General features: G+C 42.0%; 1 protein-coding gene across 1 annotated transcript in view; it reads right to left on the reverse strand.

Annotated features, from left to right (window-relative positions):
- LOC121950377 (A disintegrin and metalloproteinase with thrombospondin motifs 20) overlaps positions 1 to 21,117 on the reverse strand; it is a 98,930-nt gene that overhangs the window by 36,443 nt on the left and 41,370 nt on the right. The window contains exons 12-23 of the mRNA XM_042496359.1: positions 16,340 to 16,485; positions 15,859 to 16,040; positions 14,447 to 14,583; positions 13,354 to 13,471; positions 8,798 to 8,893; positions 6,064 to 6,230; positions 4,965 to 5,094; positions 4,090 to 4,216; positions 3,785 to 3,995; positions 2,579 to 2,743; positions 2,170 to 2,340; positions 1,111 to 1,230 (exon numbers count right to left, since the gene is read on the reverse strand). Of these exons, the coding sequence (XP_042352293.1) occupies positions 1,111 to 1,230; positions 2,170 to 2,340; positions 2,579 to 2,743; positions 3,785 to 3,995; positions 4,090 to 4,216; positions 4,965 to 5,094; positions 6,064 to 6,230; positions 8,798 to 8,893; positions 13,354 to 13,471; positions 14,447 to 14,583; positions 15,859 to 16,040; positions 16,340 to 16,485 (1,770 nt within the window). The remainder of the gene's footprint in view (positions 1 to 1,110; positions 1,231 to 2,169; positions 2,341 to 2,578; positions 2,744 to 3,784; positions 3,996 to 4,089; positions 4,217 to 4,964; positions 5,095 to 6,063; positions 6,231 to 8,797; positions 8,894 to 13,353; positions 13,472 to 14,446; positions 14,584 to 15,858; positions 16,041 to 16,339; positions 16,486 to 21,117) is intronic.

Genomic DNA, 21,117 nt, shown 5'->3' on the forward strand with positions numbered 1-21,117 from the left:
TTAGTGGATTTACATTTAACCAATCAACAGATGATTGAAAAGACTTACTGTATCCTTTGCTTAAACACTGAAATAACTGCATGCATGTAAGTTGCTGAATCATGCTTGATTTTTGATCGCACGTGGTTTAAATCATTGCTCAAAATGAATGGGAAGTGAGGGGCAACAAGTTGGCTCTGCTCCTCTTTCTCATCCTTAAGCCGCCTAATTTGTCCTGGAGCTGTCGGGCTCTCTCAGCCCTCAGTGAATGTTTTCAGGCTAAAATCTCACTACAGAAATGATGTCAGTGAGTTTTAAAGCTGCACTAATCAATATTTTTATGTTCACAATGGATCAAATGACTATGTGTAATATAGAGATAAAGTCTGCAACTAGCTGGTGAGAATAGTAAAGTTCTTTGTAGCAGTGCATCTTAAGTGCAAGACATTTCCCTCATGACTAACTGAGAGCCTAAAACAGAGCTAAACAGAAAGCGAATTTCAGATTCACAGCAAAATTTATTAGCATTGATCTGTTGTTGTGACCAGAGACATGACTTCAAATGAATGCTTATGTTGCTCTGTGTTGGCTGGATGGCTTAAATGATACAGACCAATGCTGTCTTTACCTGGTGTTAACCACTGCCCCAAAAGTAGCCAAAAAAATCACTTAACGCTGTTTTAAGTTAGCAGTGGTACTATCTTGTATGATTGATTTAGAAGTAAAATCAATCACACATGCTACATTCCTCAGCTCAACAAGGATCCAATTTGGCATGTCTGGTTACAGGATGATCCTCATTATTGTAAACCGTGATTTCAATCTTATTGGACACATTATATTAGGGTAATAACCTTTAATTTAGATACACTTTGTAAAAATCTGAGCAGTGGAATTTCTCTAAAACCAACTTACTAAACCCTGTTTCTTGTCTTCGTCCTGACCTCAGATGATGCACATTACATTTAAATTTAATCATGCTGTTTAATGCCTTGCATTATATTTTGCTCTTTTAGTCCAAGAGAAAGTCGCAAAGTCTGGGACAAATTAAGGTGAACCTTAAATGTTAAACTTATGGTTATTTGAGCAGTTTAGACAGTATATAAGCAGTTATCAACTGTTTGTATGTACCTGACTGTCTCTGGGCCTCGCTGCAGCATTGCACTCTCTGTCGTCTACCGTGTCACCGTAGTTCCCCGACACACACCTAACAGCTCTCATCTGGTAGCCATGGCCACAGGTCACCGCACACTGAAAGACAAAATCACACACATACATACACACACATTAAAAGAAGAAAAGAGAAGACGAGTCAGCTGCAATGCTATCTCAAACTCGATCAAAGTACGTCAAGGTTGATATCTTAGACGGGACCTCTGTCAGGATTCAGTTAAGCAGAGCCTGGGTAGCACTCTGACAGGCATGCACGCACTCATGTGGACACATGCACCCACATACACATCCACAGTCTCAACTCGACCCTTTACCCAATTCTTAACTCACATAGGAGGCGATCCGATTGTGTTCAGGTACAACATGAGAGCAGAGGAAGTGCCACAGGATACGTTTATTTGAGCAGCAAATTATGATTACTCAGGCATTAACGAGCCAATATATTCCAGCTCTGTAAATACCACCATCTGACTTCATACAAACACGTGTGGGAGGGCATTAAATCCAAATGTATAAACCAGACTGTGAATGGCCAAAGACATCCATTCATGCATGTTTTATTCAATTTGTGCTAACCTAACGGGGCTAAATCTACACAGAAACACTTGGAAACTTCGAAATCGGAATGCAGAGGTAGGTGTGTATGTGTGTGCATGTGTGTGTGAGTGTGTGTGCACACTGTGGGTCAGGTTTAGTCTGACAGGATATGAGGGCAAAGTGAAAGCACCATGGAGGAAATGGCAGCTGGAGTCGGAGCACACTCCTGCGTAACTTGTCGGTATATCAGATTGCACTCTCACACACAAACTTGAAATATACACCGACACTGCTACACACTACATTCTCTCTCTGTGACGACACACACACAAACACACATAGAGTAATGGATACGAGTCAAACACCTACACAGCAAGCCACACGTGAAACCCATTTCCTCAGTCAAACACAGCATCAAGTCACCTCGCCCCGGTGTGTCTATGTCTAATCTGGGTGTGTGTTTGTGGCTGCAGAACTCACCGCTCCCCAGACGCCAACCTGCCAGGATGCACATTCAGGCAGCTCGCAGCTCCCCACGGCAGCAGGTTTGCTGGATGGGTCGCAGAAGTGCTCGCTCAGCTTTTCCTCGCCAGATCCCATGCTGCAGGACACTTGTCTGTGCCTCATGCCCTTCCCACAAGTCACCAGGCACTGGGTGAGGGAGGTGGGTGTGTGATGATAGCAGAGAAGGTATAGACAAAGTGAAAACATGAAAGGGTGCCTTTAAATACTGTTTCACAGCAACTTAAACTAGATGTGGTCCATCCCCTGTATTATATCTTACACCCCTGACTTCACAGTTAAAAAACGTTTATTCAAACCTTCTCGCTGATTATGTAAAAGTCATCGTGTGTATGTGTGTGTGCATTTGTGTGTGAGAGGTTCCTACCTCACTCCATTCGCTGACAGTCCATTTTGGACATGGCTGCTCGTTACAGGTTTCAGTGACGACCCTCTGGTATTCATTGCACTCCCGGTCCACCAGCCGTCTACCCAGGTTGTTCATACAGTAAGAGTCTCTGCTGCGGCTCCCTCGTCCACATGTCTTGGAGCACTGTTTGCAAAATGCATTAAACAGCCCACTTAAAGTTAGTTAGTTCGTGAGTTAGTTTGTTAGTTAAAGGCAGTTTTATCTGGGTGTCACTGAGCTTAATCCCACAATAAACTTTTTGCATATTGTAATTCAAGTGGACTGAGAAAACACTTGACTTCCGCACCCCTACTTGGCTTTGTTTTCAGACAAAAAATCTAGGCGGTGACAGGAGACTTTGCCTAATCAAAGTCAATTCGGAGATTGGGTTTTACTACTACTGCCTGCACATGTCACTCATGTGAAAGCTTGATTCATTAGCTGAGAATCATAAGGTGTAAGTTGCTAAACTCATATTGGCAACAACAGCCTACAATGCAAAATAAATACAAAAAGGAAACCATACAGGAAGACTAATTCTACAAAAAGGGGATTTTCCACCATAATTGACATCTGTGTGAGCCAATCCATGCGCTCGTGATCAAAGACGCTGCTTGCAATTGGTCAGATGGGTGTTTAAGCAGGAACTTCACTAACATGGAGATCCCTATTGTGCAGATTCTGGCTCTGAATGACATCACTAGCATAAGATGGCGAGGCCGTATCCTGGATATTTTGGCTTCATTTAAGCTTAGAGGGGGGAAGTGGGGACACGTCTTCTGTCTTTATCTGGGTGGGAGGAGCTTAGGACAGGGTGGGGAGTGCTGCAGGAGGATGTATTTTCAAATCCTGATTTTTGTTTTGCCATTTCCACAGATACTAATACCCTAGCTTTAATCATGCATTCCTATCCAATGTTGAAATGACAATGTTGATAAAATAAAAGTGCAAATCAAAAATATCCTTCAAAATCATTTAGATTTGTTTCTGTACAACAATGATATACTGAGGGTACAATACAAATGATATCTGCACTGAAACAAAAATTAATGCACAAAATATGCAGTATAAACATTATTAGAAATGTATAAATGAGAAATAAAATAGAAATTATTTGTAAGTATTTCCGTAATTGTTTCCTTTCCATTTGTATTCAGTCTGTTTAGCTTGTTTTCCTCTAGTTACCTGTGACCAAGCGCTGTACTGCCAGCTCTTCAGCAGACAGTCTCCATGGCAGGGCTCTCTGGTCTGAGGTTTAGCAGTGTCTCCACAGGCGCTGGCCTCCATCCTCTCACTCTGTCTCTTTATCAGGCTGTACTTCATGCACTGAACATCCAGGCTGCGGTAGCCTAGGCCACATTTAGCAGAACATTCACTCTTTCCAGCGACATGCCACCTGTGAGAGAGGAGGAATAGGTTAAAAAAAAACTGGCTGTGTGCGCTCTGTAGGCATTTGTTTCTTGTGTGTGTGTTTATGCTTTAATGCGTACCTGACTTCACAGTCAGTGTTGCAGGGCTCAGCAACAGCAACAGGACGAGGTAAATGCTCACAGCGTTGGTCCGATACCTCAAGGTGATCGCTCTTGCGCACGCATACCGCCTTCCGTCTTCGCTCACCTGCACACATGTACACAGAGACGGGGGGGAAAAGCAGGGTTCACATTAGATAACATCTGGCAGACAGTTCGCTTGCCAAAATATCACATTTCTTCAACCTTAACAAGTTTGACCAGCTTTCTGACATCCAGTCCTTCATCATACAGTCTCAGGGGTCCATGTTGGCCTCAGACCCCACAAATACATCTCTTTACTGGATCCCACTGTGCCCTCTGACCCACTGGGAGCCTGACTAGCTTGCTTCTAAAAGGGAAACTTAAGGGGCTTAGTCGAGTTAAGGGCCAGGCGAAGGGGAAGGTGTCGGGTGATGTGATTGGCCAGGGTCATATTGGGGTTGCCAGGAGGGGGATTTATGGAACGAGGGGATGAGTGAGTATGTTTTTAAATCCAGAGGTGAGTGTAAGTGATGCAAGAGAAATACTAATCCTAATGTGCCCTGACACTTAGATCCATGTCCATGTAATACGATTTCACGCAATAAGAGCTCTAAGACACATTATGGTTCATATAAATTTCACACTTTTTAACAGATTTTTGGTAATACATTTTTATAGTTCACATCAAGCGCAGCAGTAAAATTCATGTGTGCCTCAACACGAGGCTCTAACGAGGCTCAAATATTGCAATCTGTTAAACAACTACAGATTCTTAAAGTACAACTGTAAAGCTTTTTAAGATTCGCTAAAGCCAAAAAGAGGTGATCATATTCTTCATGTGTGGAGATTTAGAAGCCAAGCTGAGGTCTTACCCTGACAGATGTGGTTGCACTCGAGCCAGGAGCCCGAGGGATCCCACACAAACTGCTCCCTGTGTTCCTCGATGGGTATGTTAAAGGAGTAACGGACATCTGGGTTGTAGAGGTTTCCCACACACAAGACCTGTGGAAACAATGGTGGGAAAGGCAAGGTCAAAAGACTTTAGAGTGCTTTTCTAATTTTATCCACACAGAGATATGACCATTTATCGGTCCTGTGTGTTTAGGGGGATATACTAGCGGAAATTGAATTAAATATAATGAGCATGTTTTCTTTAATGTATAATCACCTGAAGATAGGAATCATTGTGTTTTTGCTACTTTAGAATGAGCCGTTTATAGCGACACAGGGAGCAGGTCTACGTCCACAGAGATTACCTTGTTGCACCGCTAAGTTTCTACAGTAGCCCTGGTCAGACAAACAAAATACTGGCCAGCTAGGATCATTCGCTTTTTTCATGTTGGCCACCGTAGTGAGCAGCCCCTTAGTACTGAGAGCATTGGAAAAACACAGATTTATTTTAGGTGAAACTGCTTTATTCAGTGTTTTTATAGGTTTAAATCAATGGGTCTGTTTGTTTTGGAGAGGAATAGACCTTTGTACATTATTCAGCGCATTGTAAAATCATTCTGAATGACTACATCTTGAGTTGTCAGATAAAAAAGGTGAGCACACATTAGCAGGTGCTGAGTTAACAGCCCGTCTCCAACATGCCAACCAGCAACAGAGAAACACTATAACATAAAACCGCTTTATTCAATTATTTTTCAATGGGTTTTTAATCAGCAGGTCTGTTTTGTTGGAGAGGAAGAGACCTCCGTGGATGATTCAGCTCTTTGTAAAAACCTCCTGAACAATGACCACTGAAGGAACTCTAACCGTGAAAAGTGTAACTGGTTGCGATTTGCAATCCTCGCCACAGGATACCACTAAATTCCCCTCAATCATTCACACTGTTCCTTTAAGTCAGAGATCTAACACAGTATGTCAAAAGGTGGGGAGACAGCAAACTTTTACAGGGAGGGATGGAAGGATCAAGACTAAAGGAGCCAAAATTTAACTAATAAAGAAGAGAAAGCCTCCTCTTTATACCTGCAGAATGAGCTCCTCCTCGATGCGGTCAGTGCAGTTGATGCGCTCCACTTTTGTGTCCGAGCCACTGTAGTCAATGATGGTTCCCTTGAAGGTGATTTCCCTTTTGAACATGGCCACCACAAAGTTCCCATTCAGGAGGGAGTTGGACTGGCTGTCAGATAATGCTGAAATAAGAAATGGAAACAAATCCTTAACAACTCAGAATTCCAAATGTAAAAGAATTCAATGTAAGTGAAGGAATGTTTGGTTTCCTAAAATTAGTTTTTGCTCTCGCAGAATTGAGGTTTTGGGAATGTTTAAAGATTTGGCATTCATCAATTCAGGCTATATGTTAAACAAACAGTCTTTGAGTCTCCAACCTATTGTTCTGCAAAGCCATTGTTGTAGATGAGGTATGTTGAAACACTGGTGGCACTAAGTTGCAGTTATTTGGAGAGAGACGAGAGAGAGTTAGACTGCGTGACTCTTCTTAATGACTGACATTGCAATGCAAACAAAGGATCTCCACTGACTGCAATTATAAACAACTACATAAACAAACACACACAAATTACACACAGGAACACATTGATAGACAGTTGGCAAACTTGAAAATAAACCCAAAATGTTCATACCGACCACCTCTCTCTCTGCTTCGAACACAATGATTCCAGCAAACATGCAGTTAATTACAATCGGCGAGTGCATGCCGCAATAATGTATGTGATTGAAGTCTCAAGATACACTTTTGTTTACATTTCAGTCTGCACATTATTGGATGCCAGCTAGTCATCTTTAATCCAAAGACCACTGTGGGGTCTGTGGGGTTTTCACAACAATCTACAGACTCTGGTTATCATCACTGATGTTTTGCAGAAATGGGAAAACAAAAAATGCCTTAGAAAATGTGCAGACACCATCACAAACATGGAGTGCACATGAACGTGTATGAAATCTTAAAGTTTTCATATGCCTGTTGCTGAGATGTTTCTCCTAAAGCCTTTTCTCAGAAAATGTACACCTTTAAGGAGCTCTATAAATTATTCAGAGTGTATCAAGAATTCATAGTTGCCTGCACATGGTGGTGGCTGAGCACAAGCTAGCAGCTAATGGAGCTATTGGCATGAACTGTGCTAATAACAGCAACAGTGCTGACAGCATTAACACATTAACCTGAGGGAACCTGAGAGTAGGCACTAGGCTTGGGCAGTATCACTGTATTACGGTATACCAGGACATTTAGAAATCCTAAAGGTATGTTTTTCAACAACATCATAAATACAGGTGCTCCTCTTTCTGTTAAACTTTATGTATGCAGTGCACAGCATGCCTCTGGTCTCTACTGGTGGAACCGGCAGCTGGACTTAAAGACCTAGTGATGGAAAAATAAGGTTCAGGACTGTAAACAGCCCACAGCTAGCAATGTAGGGAATAACAGCATGCTTTTTTTTTTACATCCGACTTGGTAAAGTCAGCGCCTAACACTTACACCACCATATACCGTATTCACCAATGACATTTCAGAAAGGTATGGAGGTATGAAATATTGCATGCAGCCTAGTGGGCACTTCACTTTCACAAAATGACGTGTTGGCCTTGTCATCAAATACTTGCATTGCACACAAAGTGAGTGTAAGAGATGCTTTGCACCACAGCACTGTAAGTAAGAATTAAGTGAGAATAAAAATGTATCCAAAGCAGCTTTCTGCAGCAGCCTACTAAAAGTGCTCCACTTTAAAAGATAAAACAAAGCCATAAAATAGAGACAAAATCGGAGTAACACATACAATAGAGATACAAATAAATAAATGAATAAAATTTAGCGAAGGAAAAATTTAGACAGAACGGCTCTCTAATGGTGTCCACAGCATTCAAGTCCAACAAAAATAGTACATACTGCATCAACCAGAGTTACAAAATTGACAGGGCGTTGCAAATACCAACCACGTTGGACACCACCACTTGCTCAGTGTGTGGTTGTGGTGCTCAGTAACAGCGGGAGTCAGGCTTTTCACAGCAGCATGGCAGCGAGACCCTGCCAGATGTGTTTTCTGACAATTTGACTTAAAACATCTTGAACCCGACTTGAACCATCTGAAAATGGGCGCCCGCCCTTACAACATAGGCAAAACTCCTTTTCTGTTTTTTTTCCTCTCCCTGTCTGTCCCCCTCTCTCATGTGCAAGCACACACACACACACACACACACACACAAAGAAACCCACACACACACTCTGAGCCCGGTGGGTCCATCTAACCCTATACCCCTATATCCACTTTCATGCGGCCTGGGCTCCACATGCCTCTAATTAGCACCTATTGCTGCCTCATTTATCTTTCTCAGGGGCTGACACTCCATTTGCTTTCCCAACCAACCCCTCTTTGCCATGACCAGATGGACCAACGCCCCTCCACGTTTCCTCCATATACACTCAGTACAAATGACATTTCCTTTCCTTTATGAAAACAGTTTGACAACAGTTTGGCCCATGTCTCCTCAGCCTGCCTCTCCAGCTCTGGGTCACCAACTCTGGGTGGTTTATGGTCATGTTAGGGGATAATAGCATTGACCTATGAGATGAGAACTGAAGGGCTGTAATGTATACATCTTATTAGGTTGGACTGCTTCCTCTGGATTGATTCTCTACAGAAAATCTGTAATTTTATACAGTGTTGCTTTAAAACCACATTATTGCACTCACACACACACACACACACACATACACACACACACACACACACAGCGCACTCACCGAGGTAGTTGTCGTCCTCTGGCTTTCCAGAGTAGCTGACCTGTTTGATATCAATGTTGGTGGCACCAGCTGGGATCCGCACCACTGTGTTGTAACCTGAAGGAAATGACGGACAGACAAACAGAGAGGGCATGAAGTTACACAATTTTGAAGAAGTCCCAAAAGGGAACAAAGTAGCCACAATAACAGCAGTGAGTGGTCCCACCTTGATTTTCATAATAGCTTCACTATGCTTCACCAAATCCCAGTCAGGGGAAGTCCGGTTCAAACCACTGGGGATTTAAATGTCACACTTGGAAAAATACCAAAAAAAAAAGGTCTAGTCCTCTCAAATAACCTGCAGGAGGCCTTGTTTTAGTCTCAGAGGCCCAACCGTGAAATGATATGTAATTATTCCCTGGACCTACCTTTGGCCTGTAATTACTACACCGGGCCTGTTGTCCAATGATAAACTAACATACAAAACCAGTGAGTGTGAGGGAGAGAGAGTACGTGAAAGACAAGAAAGACACAGAAATGCAGGGATGGAGACTGGACAGAGGACAGGAAATGAAAAAAGCAAACAATTAAAAAAATGGAGCAAGAGCTTGGTATGAAACCTAAACTTTTTCAGTGCCAAGAGAAATTTATCCATAGCAGCAAGTATTGAAAAATATTAGCTAACAGTGAATGCTTGCTTAAATTTGGACTCTTTTTTTTACTTATTCTTTGATCATATAGTTTTGGATTTAAAGGATTTTTTGCCATTACTTTTTTTGTTTTTTTTACTGGTTAGGGTTAGGGTTAATACAAAGTTGATCAAAAAAAGTAACATTTTCGTACTCATGCAAAGTTATCGTATCAGTATGAATGGGAAATTGTGGACTGCATAGACTGCCTAACACTTTTCCAGTCTTATGACAACTAAAAATGCTTTACAACATTGCCAACATTGACTCATTTACACACACATCCTTACACTGCTGGCTGAGGCAACCATGCAAGGTGTATCCTGCTCATCAGACAAACATTTACATACGCACGCACGCACGCACACGCACACACACACACACACACAGGAGCAGTTTGGGGTTCAGTATTTTGCCCAAGGACACTATGACGTGTAGACGGCAGGGGTCAGGGACTGACACACAGACATTCCCAGTAGTGGACTACTGTTGTACCTACTTGGTAAGTCCAGTTAAATCACTGGAGGTTCAGAGAGAATGCCACAGGTGAAATAATGGCTAATAATGGCTATAACATCCAGTTGGAGACTGTTAAAATTTGATCAGTTTTCTTTCAACATGACACTTCAGCTTGAAAACTTGAACTGACATTTGTTTGGTCACATGCCATCTGGCCTTACAAATAAAAAATATAAAAAACTGAATGGAATGACAGGAAAGGTGTGATCTGATGGTTAGCCTGACACCTTGAGCCACTCGGGGGCAGCACTTGGTTTACATATCTTCCTCTCATCAGGCATGTAGATGTTTTTACACACACACACACACACACACACACACACACACACATGCCATCACATGTCAACCATGACTGAAAAATATTTCCATGTTTTTTCAAACTGTACAGGAAGCTTCCGCTGCAAATTCCTAAACAAGAATACTTTTTCACCACAACACTAAAACATACAAACAATTTACCGTTACTGTGTGCCATGTCAAATTCCCTCTCTAAACACTAAGGACAGGATAAGCTCATAAAAAAACAGGGGCATATGAACTTCAGAAACCGCTAACAAGCCCCCCTCTGAGGGAAAATGCTATCCACAAGCCATCAGAGGCCTCCGAGATCCCCCCAGCTTAGCAACTGACCACACACACAATCCTCCGCCACCACAGAGTGACCCAGAGATGAACAGTAAACACACCACCCCGGGGGAAAAAAAAACATAACCGTACTGAACTTTGGGACCACTGGGGTTTACCTCAAACATCCTTCCCTCTGCTACTAGCAAGAGAGAAGATGATGTATTAATAGCTTGTGGAGGAAAATTAGAAGGCATCACAAGCTCACCCTGATGTGAGCTGTCAGACGATACTGACCGAGCTGATGACAAACATCTGCGCGGTTTGTAGTTACTATGATTGGATTATTTTTCCACTCTCAAACAGGAGACATGTAACTTCCAAGTTTGTTTTGCTTGTTTTCATTTTGTGCCTTCATTGCTTTCAAGTAAACAAAATATAGAAAATGTACATCTGTATCTTGTCCACTTGTAAATCTCAGGTACAGGCCCCCCTCCTACCTCACTAACCTGCTTATTCGCCACACTCCTCCCTGCAACCTCCGCTCCTCTGATGCCAACCTCCTGTCTCCACCAACCAGCAACAAGCAGCGAACCTCGGGCAACAGAGCTTTCTCCATCCGCGCCCACCCTTTGAAACTCTCTCCCCAAACACATCCATAACTGTAGCAACCTTTCCTAGTTTAAATGACTCATCAAAACCCACCTGTTCAAAACTGCCTTTAATGTGTCATTTATGTTATGAAGTTCAATGAGCGTGTATCTTTTTATGTTTCTTAAAAAGCGCTCTATAAATAAAATGTATTATTATTATTATTATTACAGCTTTATGTCTCAACTAACTTGAAATTTTACAATCTCAATACATGGAAAGAGATGTAATAAAACACCCATGTGTCAGGTTTTTATGTTATAATACAAAAAAGCAACATGCAAGCTTTGCACAGCTGCAGACTTTTTCTTTTATAAAGTGTTTTTTTCGGGAGCTTTTTATGCATATAGCACTTGAGTGAAAGGGGCTAAAGAGAGGGGATGACATGCAGGAAAAGGTTGGGGGTGGAATTGAAACCGCAGCCGCTGTGGCAAGGACATAGCCTTTGTACACAGGGCGCCTGCTCTGCCAGGTGAGCTATAGGATGCCACAGAATTTAATTTTAAGAAATATGAATTGACAGGACTTAGGTCCATAAAAACGCCATTAACACATTTAAACACCCTTAAAGGAGCAGTGAGTAGGCTTCAGTGGCATCTAGCAGTGAGGATAGCAGATTGCAGTCAGCTGAAACTGCTCCCATGTGCCAAGCATAAACTCCTAGTTAGGATTCCTTCAGTCTTCACTGTTCAGGAGATTTTTAATGGGAGCCGTATTATCCGCAGAGGTCTCTTCCTCCCAAAAAACAAACTGTGAACTGTGATTTAAACAGGTAAAAAAAAAAAACACTGAATAAAGCAGTTCCTTGAAAAAAAATTTAGGGTTTCGCCGACTCTTTGTCTCACCAAAGAGGGCCTGTGCAACACAGAAGCTGACGCAACAACCCGATAATGCAAATGGCCTTTTTAGGAGTTGGTTTGTCCTTTCTGGGCTACTGCAGAAACATGCTGGTTCAGAATCTGTAGACAAGGACCTGTTGCCTGTGTAGATATAAACGGCTCATTTTAAGGTAACGAAAACACAACAAATCTTATTTTTAGGTGATTATATACTTAAGAAATCATACTTATTATATCACATTCCGCTTCCATAACTGCATCCCCCTAAAGCCTACACAATACACCTTTAAAGGAGAATGTTCAAATGCAATGGCATTCGGGAATTCGGAAGACTTTAATCTTGACTTGTAATTTGCTCATGGAGATGTGACTTGACGTCGCCTTTCCTGACGAAAGATGAAAAAAGAAACACTCTGGTTTTACCTGCAAATTCAGCTTGTCTAGTTTGGTGAAGGAGGGGAAAAAAGAATGAGATAAAAGCAAAGATTGTCCAAGAGAAAGCATGACAAGAGACAAAGGACAAGACCAAGAAATAGAGAGACATCAAACAGAACAGGACAAAAGGGTGGAAGACAGAAAGACAGGCCTAAGACCCAGGAGCTGAGGGATATCCTGCCTGGGCTGTACTCCCACTCGTGTTCTCTTTTTTAGGGTCTAGCCAGATTTCTAGGGCTGAGCTCAGTGCCTGGTCTGGTTCAATACAGTCTTCAAACCCTTTACCCCCAACAGCCAACAGAGTGCAGAAAGAAAGCAGATGGATAGAGACACTAAAGCTTAGCGCCAAACTAATGCGGAGTAAACATGACGGAGGCCACACCCAGGGCTTTTATGCTAATGCTTCTGCTGTTTTGCTGCCCAGACCGAAAAAGGATTGGATGCAATCAGCAGTTGGCCCACACTGAAGCACCGCATTAAGCAGGACAGTTCAAAGGGTTGATGTCAGGTTTGTGTTTGCTATCGAAAGACCTGACGGAGTGAGATCGCCATTTTAATCAGTTTCTAAAGCTTTGGAAGAAGATTGGTGCTCTGCATTTTTCCAAATCCGGCTGAAGCACGAACTGTTGTTGAAAATCAAGCTTAATATGTTTAAACATATCCAGACATGACATCAGCACCTAATGCGTGCATACAGCATGTCAGCGCTGCAGCCACGTGGGACTGAAGTCTTTCTTAGCTCTTCTATGTTTACTGCGTATCAGATATATCATTCCTCTGCAGGAGCTGCTGACGTACACTATGTTTTATAGCAACACCTTTTTTTGTGGAGAGTCATCTATATGTGTACCGTACAAGTAATCTGAGCAGCGGGGCTTACCATACTGAGCATCATTGAAGGTCCCTGCCAGGGTTTTACACGATGAGTTGTCTCCGCCACACACTCCGCACTTGTCATTCCTGGCCTTCGAGTTAAGAACGTGGTCGCAGCCTGCTTGCTGAAGAGGCATAGATGAAGAGAGGATGAATATTTAAGATTTAGAATGATGTAATAATACTGTATTCAAAGAAATACTTCAACTCAAAAATAATTCATTGTATAGAAATTACCTACCCCCTGTTACATTAAATTTGTGAAAAAAACTTTGCTTTTCTGGCATGCCTCCACAGTCTATGGAGAATCCAAAAATTGAGAACATTCTTGATATATTGAAGTCATACAGGTCCACTTTTAACAACAGCAAAACTATATAAAAACATCCAATACTAACTCTCATACGACTTTTGTAGTATAACCCGGGTCTCACTTATCCAGTTGTTTGTGCAGTACTTACCAAGCACATGCATTTTCACAAAAATGTACCATACTATTTTTAACACTTTTGCATTAAGCTGGAAGGTTGGAAGTGTTTTAAAAGTTTCAGTGAGCATACCACTGCATAAATGAGACTTGGATTATAATGCAAGAGTTTTGTGAAAGTTTGTGAACAAATGTTTTGATATAAGTTTGCTGTTGTTAAACATGGACCCCTATGACTTTTCTTCATTTTTTGGATTCTTCATTTGCCATGGAGAAAAAGGATTTGTCATGAATTCAACATAAAGTGAAGAGATTAACTGATATAAAAATGATCATTTTGGCCGTGAAATAGTCTTTCAAAAAATTATTGTGAATTTTTTGAACTACGCATTTACAAATAGTGTTTCACCTGGACAACATGAACTTCGCAATTGCAGGTGTTTCTGATTATGACCTTCAAACACTTTACTGAAGACTCTTATTACAAAATGTGTCATGTAAGACTATGAGCAGGCTGCTAGTGTTTCTGCAACAGCAGCCAAAATATAACTTTGACACAGACACACGACACTGCATATCATGATAGCAATAGAGTAATAAGTTAAGGCTAAGGTGATGCTGATATTGAAGTTTGCGTGCGGGTGTGTTCACAAATACATTATAACAGATATACCCTGCAGAGGCCTTGAACACAGATGTCGTAAGTATCTGGCCCACACGGCGTGCCGTCGATGACGCGGTCCTTCAGCTGATAGTACGCCATAGTCCCTGCAACCCGGCAGAAGAGCTTACAGCGATCCTTCATTAGTACTGTGTGGAGAAAGAAAACAAACATCAGAAAAAAGTTGGACTATAGCTCATTAAGTTAATGAGATTAATAAAATAGAAATCCTGAACAATAACAAGATGAAGAGCCAAGAGATGACTTGCACGTGCTAATGAAACAAAACCAAACATAGCACATTTTTGATCTTATATCTATTTACGTTTTTTTTGTTACCCCTGCTTGAGATGCCAAATTTTCATCCATTGTTTAGAAGAATCACTTTGCATCTAACGGCCCACTGGCTCCGGGGCTTGGCCTGTTTGCTTGTACAGCATCAATTAAATGAATGAATCACTTGCAGTAACTTAGACATGGTGGTCTCTGCCAGATGGTAATCTCATGTAGCTGGGCAGGCCATCTTGAGAAGGAATGAGATACGGCTGCAAGAGGGAAAGCTGCCAGGAGGTTCATATGTAAGAGCCGTACATCCCTTTTAATGTTGTTATTGTTTAGTGTCAACTTAAAGGGATAATTTGCTGATTTCCAGCCAGCTTTGTATCAAAATAATGTAGCTAGTATGTGTAAATCAAACATTATAAATTTGTAACGAGCACCCAGATTTCTCTGCTCATCTCTCAGCTCAAATCCTGCAGGTGATATGAAATGTGTTTTTGCTGTCTTGAAGGCTGTCACTGAAACTGCAGATTGTACTTCTGCATTTTCGTAAGCCCGCCACCTCAGACACAAGGAGTACAGAAGATAGAGAAAGAGATCTACCTCTCTTGCACTCTCTCAAACAGATCAAACACTAGTACAGGGCCATGCTGATCAAATATAAACCAAGGTTCTGTTACAGTATTGCCTATGTCTTGCAAAAAATGACTTCTGAGGCATATTTTAGTGCGCTGTAAGTTGTAATATGAGAATTCATGAGGAAGAAGTTGGTACCATACTGTTTACTGTATTGTAAAATGAGAGGCTCAAAAGACCGTCTTTTCTTTTCTTCCTCACGTTATCCCAGGCAGCTTTTTACCATGGGTATGTGAAGTATGACAAAGGCAGGACACACACATTATTAAAACTGCATTACATTCAAATGCAGTACCTACATAAAGATCATGATTTCGCTTGGCCTCTGCATCCCTCCCACACACAATGTGGTGTGTCGCATTTTAGTTAAATGCACCGAACTTACTTTATAACCGACTTCAAACTACACTGTATAGTTGGATGTAAATAGAATCCATCTTTGATGTTCCAGCTAAAGTCACCAGAAGACCTCCAAATTACACGCTTTAGGATAACACTGGTGTACTCACTGCCACTGTATTTGGGGACCCAGCGGACGGTGGGAGGTAGGCCGTTGATGTTGAAGTGCTTGCCGTCGAACTGAGAGCACTGCTCTTCGCGGAAATCTTTCCGTCCTCGTGGACATGGCTCAGTGTTGCAGGAGCGGAACTTCATCCTGCGCCCCACACAGAACTTCCCGCCATTTCTGGGCCTAAAGTAAGACAAGACAGATCACAATTGCACTACAATTTTAAGATCATGTTTGCTTTTGTTTGGCTGGTGCTTGATGACTTCCAACCAACCTTGTTTACTTTTATATTCACACTAAGGAAACAAGCTATTGCTTAAAATCAGTTCGAGGATAACTAAATATGACATGCAGGTTTGTTACTCACTTTAGTTTGTTAACAACTCTTATTCAAGCATAACTGCAGTGTTTCTTTACTGTTTCTCTTACTGGTTCAGAGTCTTACACATATTTACAGTCTGCATTGGCTCTGTCTTTCTTACTCAGGTTTGTTGCAGTCTCTGGAGGTGCTGCGGGTTCCTCCACCACAGGACCTAGAGCAAACACTGTAGGGCCCCCAGGGACCCCACTCCCCGTGGACTGGCTGTAGGTCCAACTCCTTGTTAACACACATCCCATGTCTGCAGTACTGCATGTAAAAAGACACAAAAAAAACATGACTGCAACTCCTGCAGACGAGAAGACAAACACAGACAGCAGAATTAGTGCAGGCACAGCTGGGAGTGGCGTTCCTCTTTGCCTTCTTAATCCTCCGTTTTAGATCCCAAGCTATATTTTAAAAGAAATCCTAATTCAGCTATTGTTTACCCTCAAGGAAGGTGTCCAACTGCTCCAGCTGTCTAAAGAGAAATGGGAGAGGGAGGGAGCGGCATGGATACAGACAAAAACAGAGATATTGCAAGACAGTAAAAGACAGGAAGTCTTAATAAGAGAAATCAGAAACTGAAATGTACAGTACGTTTCGCAATACTTTCTTCATGTCAACCGAATCTAAAATGTATTTGAAGGTGTTCTTTTTGATGATTGTTTCCACCAGGAGGTGAGTTTGATACAGTTCAATTTGGTACACATTTTTCTTTGCGTTTCCATTGTTAAAAGTTGTGGATGGCACCTTTAGTACCTTTGGAACGTCCCCATTTTTCATCACCCCTCTGTTGGGGTGACTAGTACACAGATCCAGTACAAAAATGTGAAGGTAGAAACACTGCAGTCCGTTGATTGGTCAGTAGGGAATCAGCAAACTATAACTATAATATGAAAGGATGTTTTGCAGCCTCTAGCAGCAGCTGTAGACTGAGAAAAAAATAATTTAATTCACTGGGCCAACTGCCTGCAACTTTTTAGATGGAATATTTACTTGTAATGTTACTCAAGGCATGAGATGACAAACTGAATCCATCAACACAGCTTAAATTTCAACATGACAACTCTGACCACTCCATCTAGCGTGTTGTCTCTGCTGGATGTCATACACTTTAAGTAATGAGTGGATCTTCAAGTGTTTAAAAAATGTATATTAATTGTGAACAGATTATGTGAACGGCATTTTTTAATCCTCACTTTGAGAAAAAATGATAATGGAGCCTTGTTCTGTGTGCTCTGGCAGCACTGAAACCCTGCCCTTGCCAGTTCTTATCACAGGTCCATCACTTCGTTTTGGAATGATTTTAAGACCATATCAGGGTTTCCTACACAATTTATTTTTGGTGGCCCACTACAACCACATCTGGTACAACATAATGATTTTCTACTTTGGAACTGGACCGTTCTTTAGAAGCGCTAATGGAATATAACTACCATTCTGTTATTCATTGCACCACACTTGCAGAGTGCAGAGCGTACTTAGTGCACAGACAGAGCAGGGGAACACTAGGCACAATGAAAGTTAAACTTAACTGTTCATTATGCTGGGTCTAAAAAATTCCCTTTTCTCACCTCTGCAGCAGCTACTCTGTCGATCTGATCAGTTCTAATTGGACTGACTGATCAATTATCCTCCCTTCAAATTAAACTCTGCAAAGTGCTGCTGAAGAAAGATAAACTCACTGAGGAGCTCTGCCTGTGCTGCGTTCACAGACCTGCAAAAAGCTATGAATTTAGAGGGCACACAGAATGATAGAAAGGGACACACACTTACACACAAAAAAAACCCACAAAGTTGCTTGTGCGACACTTTTCACGAGCTCCCTGTCTCTCATGATGCAAATGATGTTATTTATTTAACTCAAAACAAGTTCATTAGAAACAGATCAAAATGTGAACTACATGCTATGCCACAGACAATGAAGTAAATCCAGAATAATTCTTACCTTTCCATCTTTGGTTTGGCTTGTAAATACAAAATTACATAATATCTTTCATACAGTATCCCACTTTGACAGAGGAAATAAGACGCCTGGTATCAAACAGTGTATACCCATGAACCAACATTTGCCAAGAAGTGCTAACACTGCTTTCATAAGCAAAGCACGGCAGTCCCATTTCCCTTTGTGTGTAACCAAATCCCCTTCTCAGTGACTAAGATATCAGAGGGTCCTGTTCACTGAAAGAATTCAGGACAAGACGGCGTCTGTCTGGGTACGTTGCCTGCCGTCCGGGCACACAGGCACGGGGAGCAGTGGCACCGTGATAAGGAAACTCTAGAGTTGTGATAACAGGCGGAGCAAAGTTCATTACTGGCTTGACATCAGGAACTCCTTCTGCTATTTAGCTGTCTGTCTCCTCAGATACATAGCTTTAAAGGGGGATGCTCTTTTCAGACTCCTCAGTTTGTTTCCTTTTCTCGCAGTTTGGTTTGTGAGGTTGAAGTTGCTGCATCAATTGCAAGCTCTTTCCAGATGAGAAATGCACCTACTATCATTTTCAACTGGACACACGCCCATTTCACTACGAGACATCCAATCCCCAACTCCAGATAAAAAAAAGACACTCGAGACCTGAGAACAGAACCATGTAAGATCCGCTTCAGTGAATTTTCATAATTCCGCTAATAAACCAAGGAGGATATCAGTCAAAGTCATCACCTGGACAATAGTTAGTCTGACCCTCTTTAACATACATTCACAACTTGAAGCCATTACCTTGGCTGAACACCTGCAAGTGCAAAGTCATTGGCACAAACACATGTAAACACACAGAGAATTTGGCACCACTGCCTCTACTTTCCTGGCCTAGTTTGCATGTGTGTTTTACACACTTGCAGCTCTAATGATGGAGTGTAAAGTCTGTGCACAATGACAGACAGGTGTTAACAGCTGCAGGGTATGGACTAAACAAGCCACAGACATTTCCATAATGCAGACTTGGTTTGAGTTTCTTCCTGTCTGGCTCCACTGTAAATGCAAACCGAGGGCACTGATAATTTTGTTTGGAGCACAAACAATGGATTTATAAAGCAATTCAAATAAAAGTCACTGAGAGGAATGTGATAAAACGTCCACTTGAGTGGAAATGACTTCCACACTACGAAAAGGCAAACAGGTGCTGGTCGTTGTTGGTTGAGCAACTTTGAAAAAAATGAGCTAAACAATGAAAGTTCATGCAATTTTTTAAGACATACATTTTAAAGGTTTTTTTTTTTTTTAGCTTTTTACTTTGATACAAGAGTATCCCTTCTCTTATAGCTCTCACATCCCCTTCCCCCAACCTCAGCTTAAGGACTGTCAAGTGGGACCTGGGCATCCCCTCTATACCTCCTCTTCACATCCACCCATCCCCCTTATCCCCTTATGGGAAATTGCATGCGCCATGCAGGGACCACCGCAGTGCAGCCAGGCAGCAGGACCCGAGGAACTGTCAAACACAAGGCGGACTGTCTGTCAGAGAGGACCAAAGCCTGTGTAAGCCTCTGAGGCATTCCACTCCCCCCACTGGCACCCTGTGTTTACAACCGTTTTGTTTGGCCTGAAAAGGTGATGTGGGTGAAAAGAAGAAAGAAGGAAAGGGGGGAGTGGAAGGGAAAAAAACATCTGTGTGAGATGATGTATGTGTGTGTGTGTGTGTGTGTGTGTGTGTGTGTGTGTGTGTGTGTGTGCGTGTGCATGTGTGCGTGCACATGTGTGAATGTGTGTTAAGTGTGAGAGTGATTGCTCAGAGTCTGGAGGCATCTGGAGGCCACGCTCAATTCCAATTAGGCTCTCTTTCCGAAGTGTGCAAACACACCCTTGGAAAATGCTGAGGTGAAAGGCAAAGCTGGAGCAAGCACTGAGAACACCAGCAGACCCTCGCTTAGAAAGATTGTCAAAATTTGCACTCAATTGGGAATGTGGTGAGACATTTGAAGGTCTTGTGAGAGGAACCTGTCCAGCTGTGACTAGCATGTGTTTCAAATTAGGAATTTCACTAAGGCACACGCTGACTCACCAACTCATTCCAAGACATGTGTGCATGCACATATCGCATGCATTTTTGCACATACTGTATATAAATATGGTGCACACAGAAATGCACACAATACCTTTGCCCCTCTGACCAACAAACTAAATAACCAACCCAGCCATATAGCTACAGACACCTAATTTCAACCAAATGAGCTCTGGTTCTTAAACTGGTTGTGTTCATGATTCTTGGAGCCTTGGTGCTATCGAGTGAATGAGCCCGTTTCCACCAGTTTTGATCACCATTGTGATCAAGGATGGGTCATCAATGGCAGGCGTTGCGCAATGCACAATGCAAGAAAACAGTTGAATCAAAGTCGCTTATTGTATTCATTTCCTGCAATCTTTTATTTTGTTTTTTAAGACCCCCCCCCAAAAAAAAAAAAAAAACAGGGACCAACTATTAATGTGACCACTGCATGCTCTTTTTTGAAGACAATATCTCACTTGACGGTCCAATCAGTAAAATGTGAAACACCAACTGATGTTGTCACGGTTTGTACATAAGATCAAGGAAAACCTGCTATTTTTTGTTTTTAGCTGAGGACCAACATTTCTGATTCTGAACCAATTTATTTTTGGTTGAAATGCCCTGAATGGTTGAAAATAAGGTGCAGTAACTGGTTTGGAACTGGTTCCATGATGGTGGAAAAGGGGTAAGAGAGTAGTCATGAGCATGCTAACCCCGGCAGTGGGAACAGTATCTGAGGACAGCAGCATCTGCTCTGAGCTCCTCAGCTGGCTGCTTTGGAAGTTAGTGCCCTGTAATTGCCAGGAAACTGTAGCAGAGAGCACCTCATTTCTGAACTCAAGCCATACATCACTGAAGGAATGAGAAGGCAGAGGACTGATTTAAAAAGGCCTCCGCTCTTTCATTTTAACGC

This window comes from Plectropomus leopardus, chromosome 11 (assembly GCF_008729295.1).
Source record: "Plectropomus leopardus isolate mb chromosome 11, YSFRI_Pleo_2.0, whole genome shotgun sequence".
In the NCBI taxonomy this organism is placed as follows: Eukaryota; Metazoa; Chordata; class Actinopteri; order Perciformes; family Serranidae; genus Plectropomus; species Plectropomus leopardus.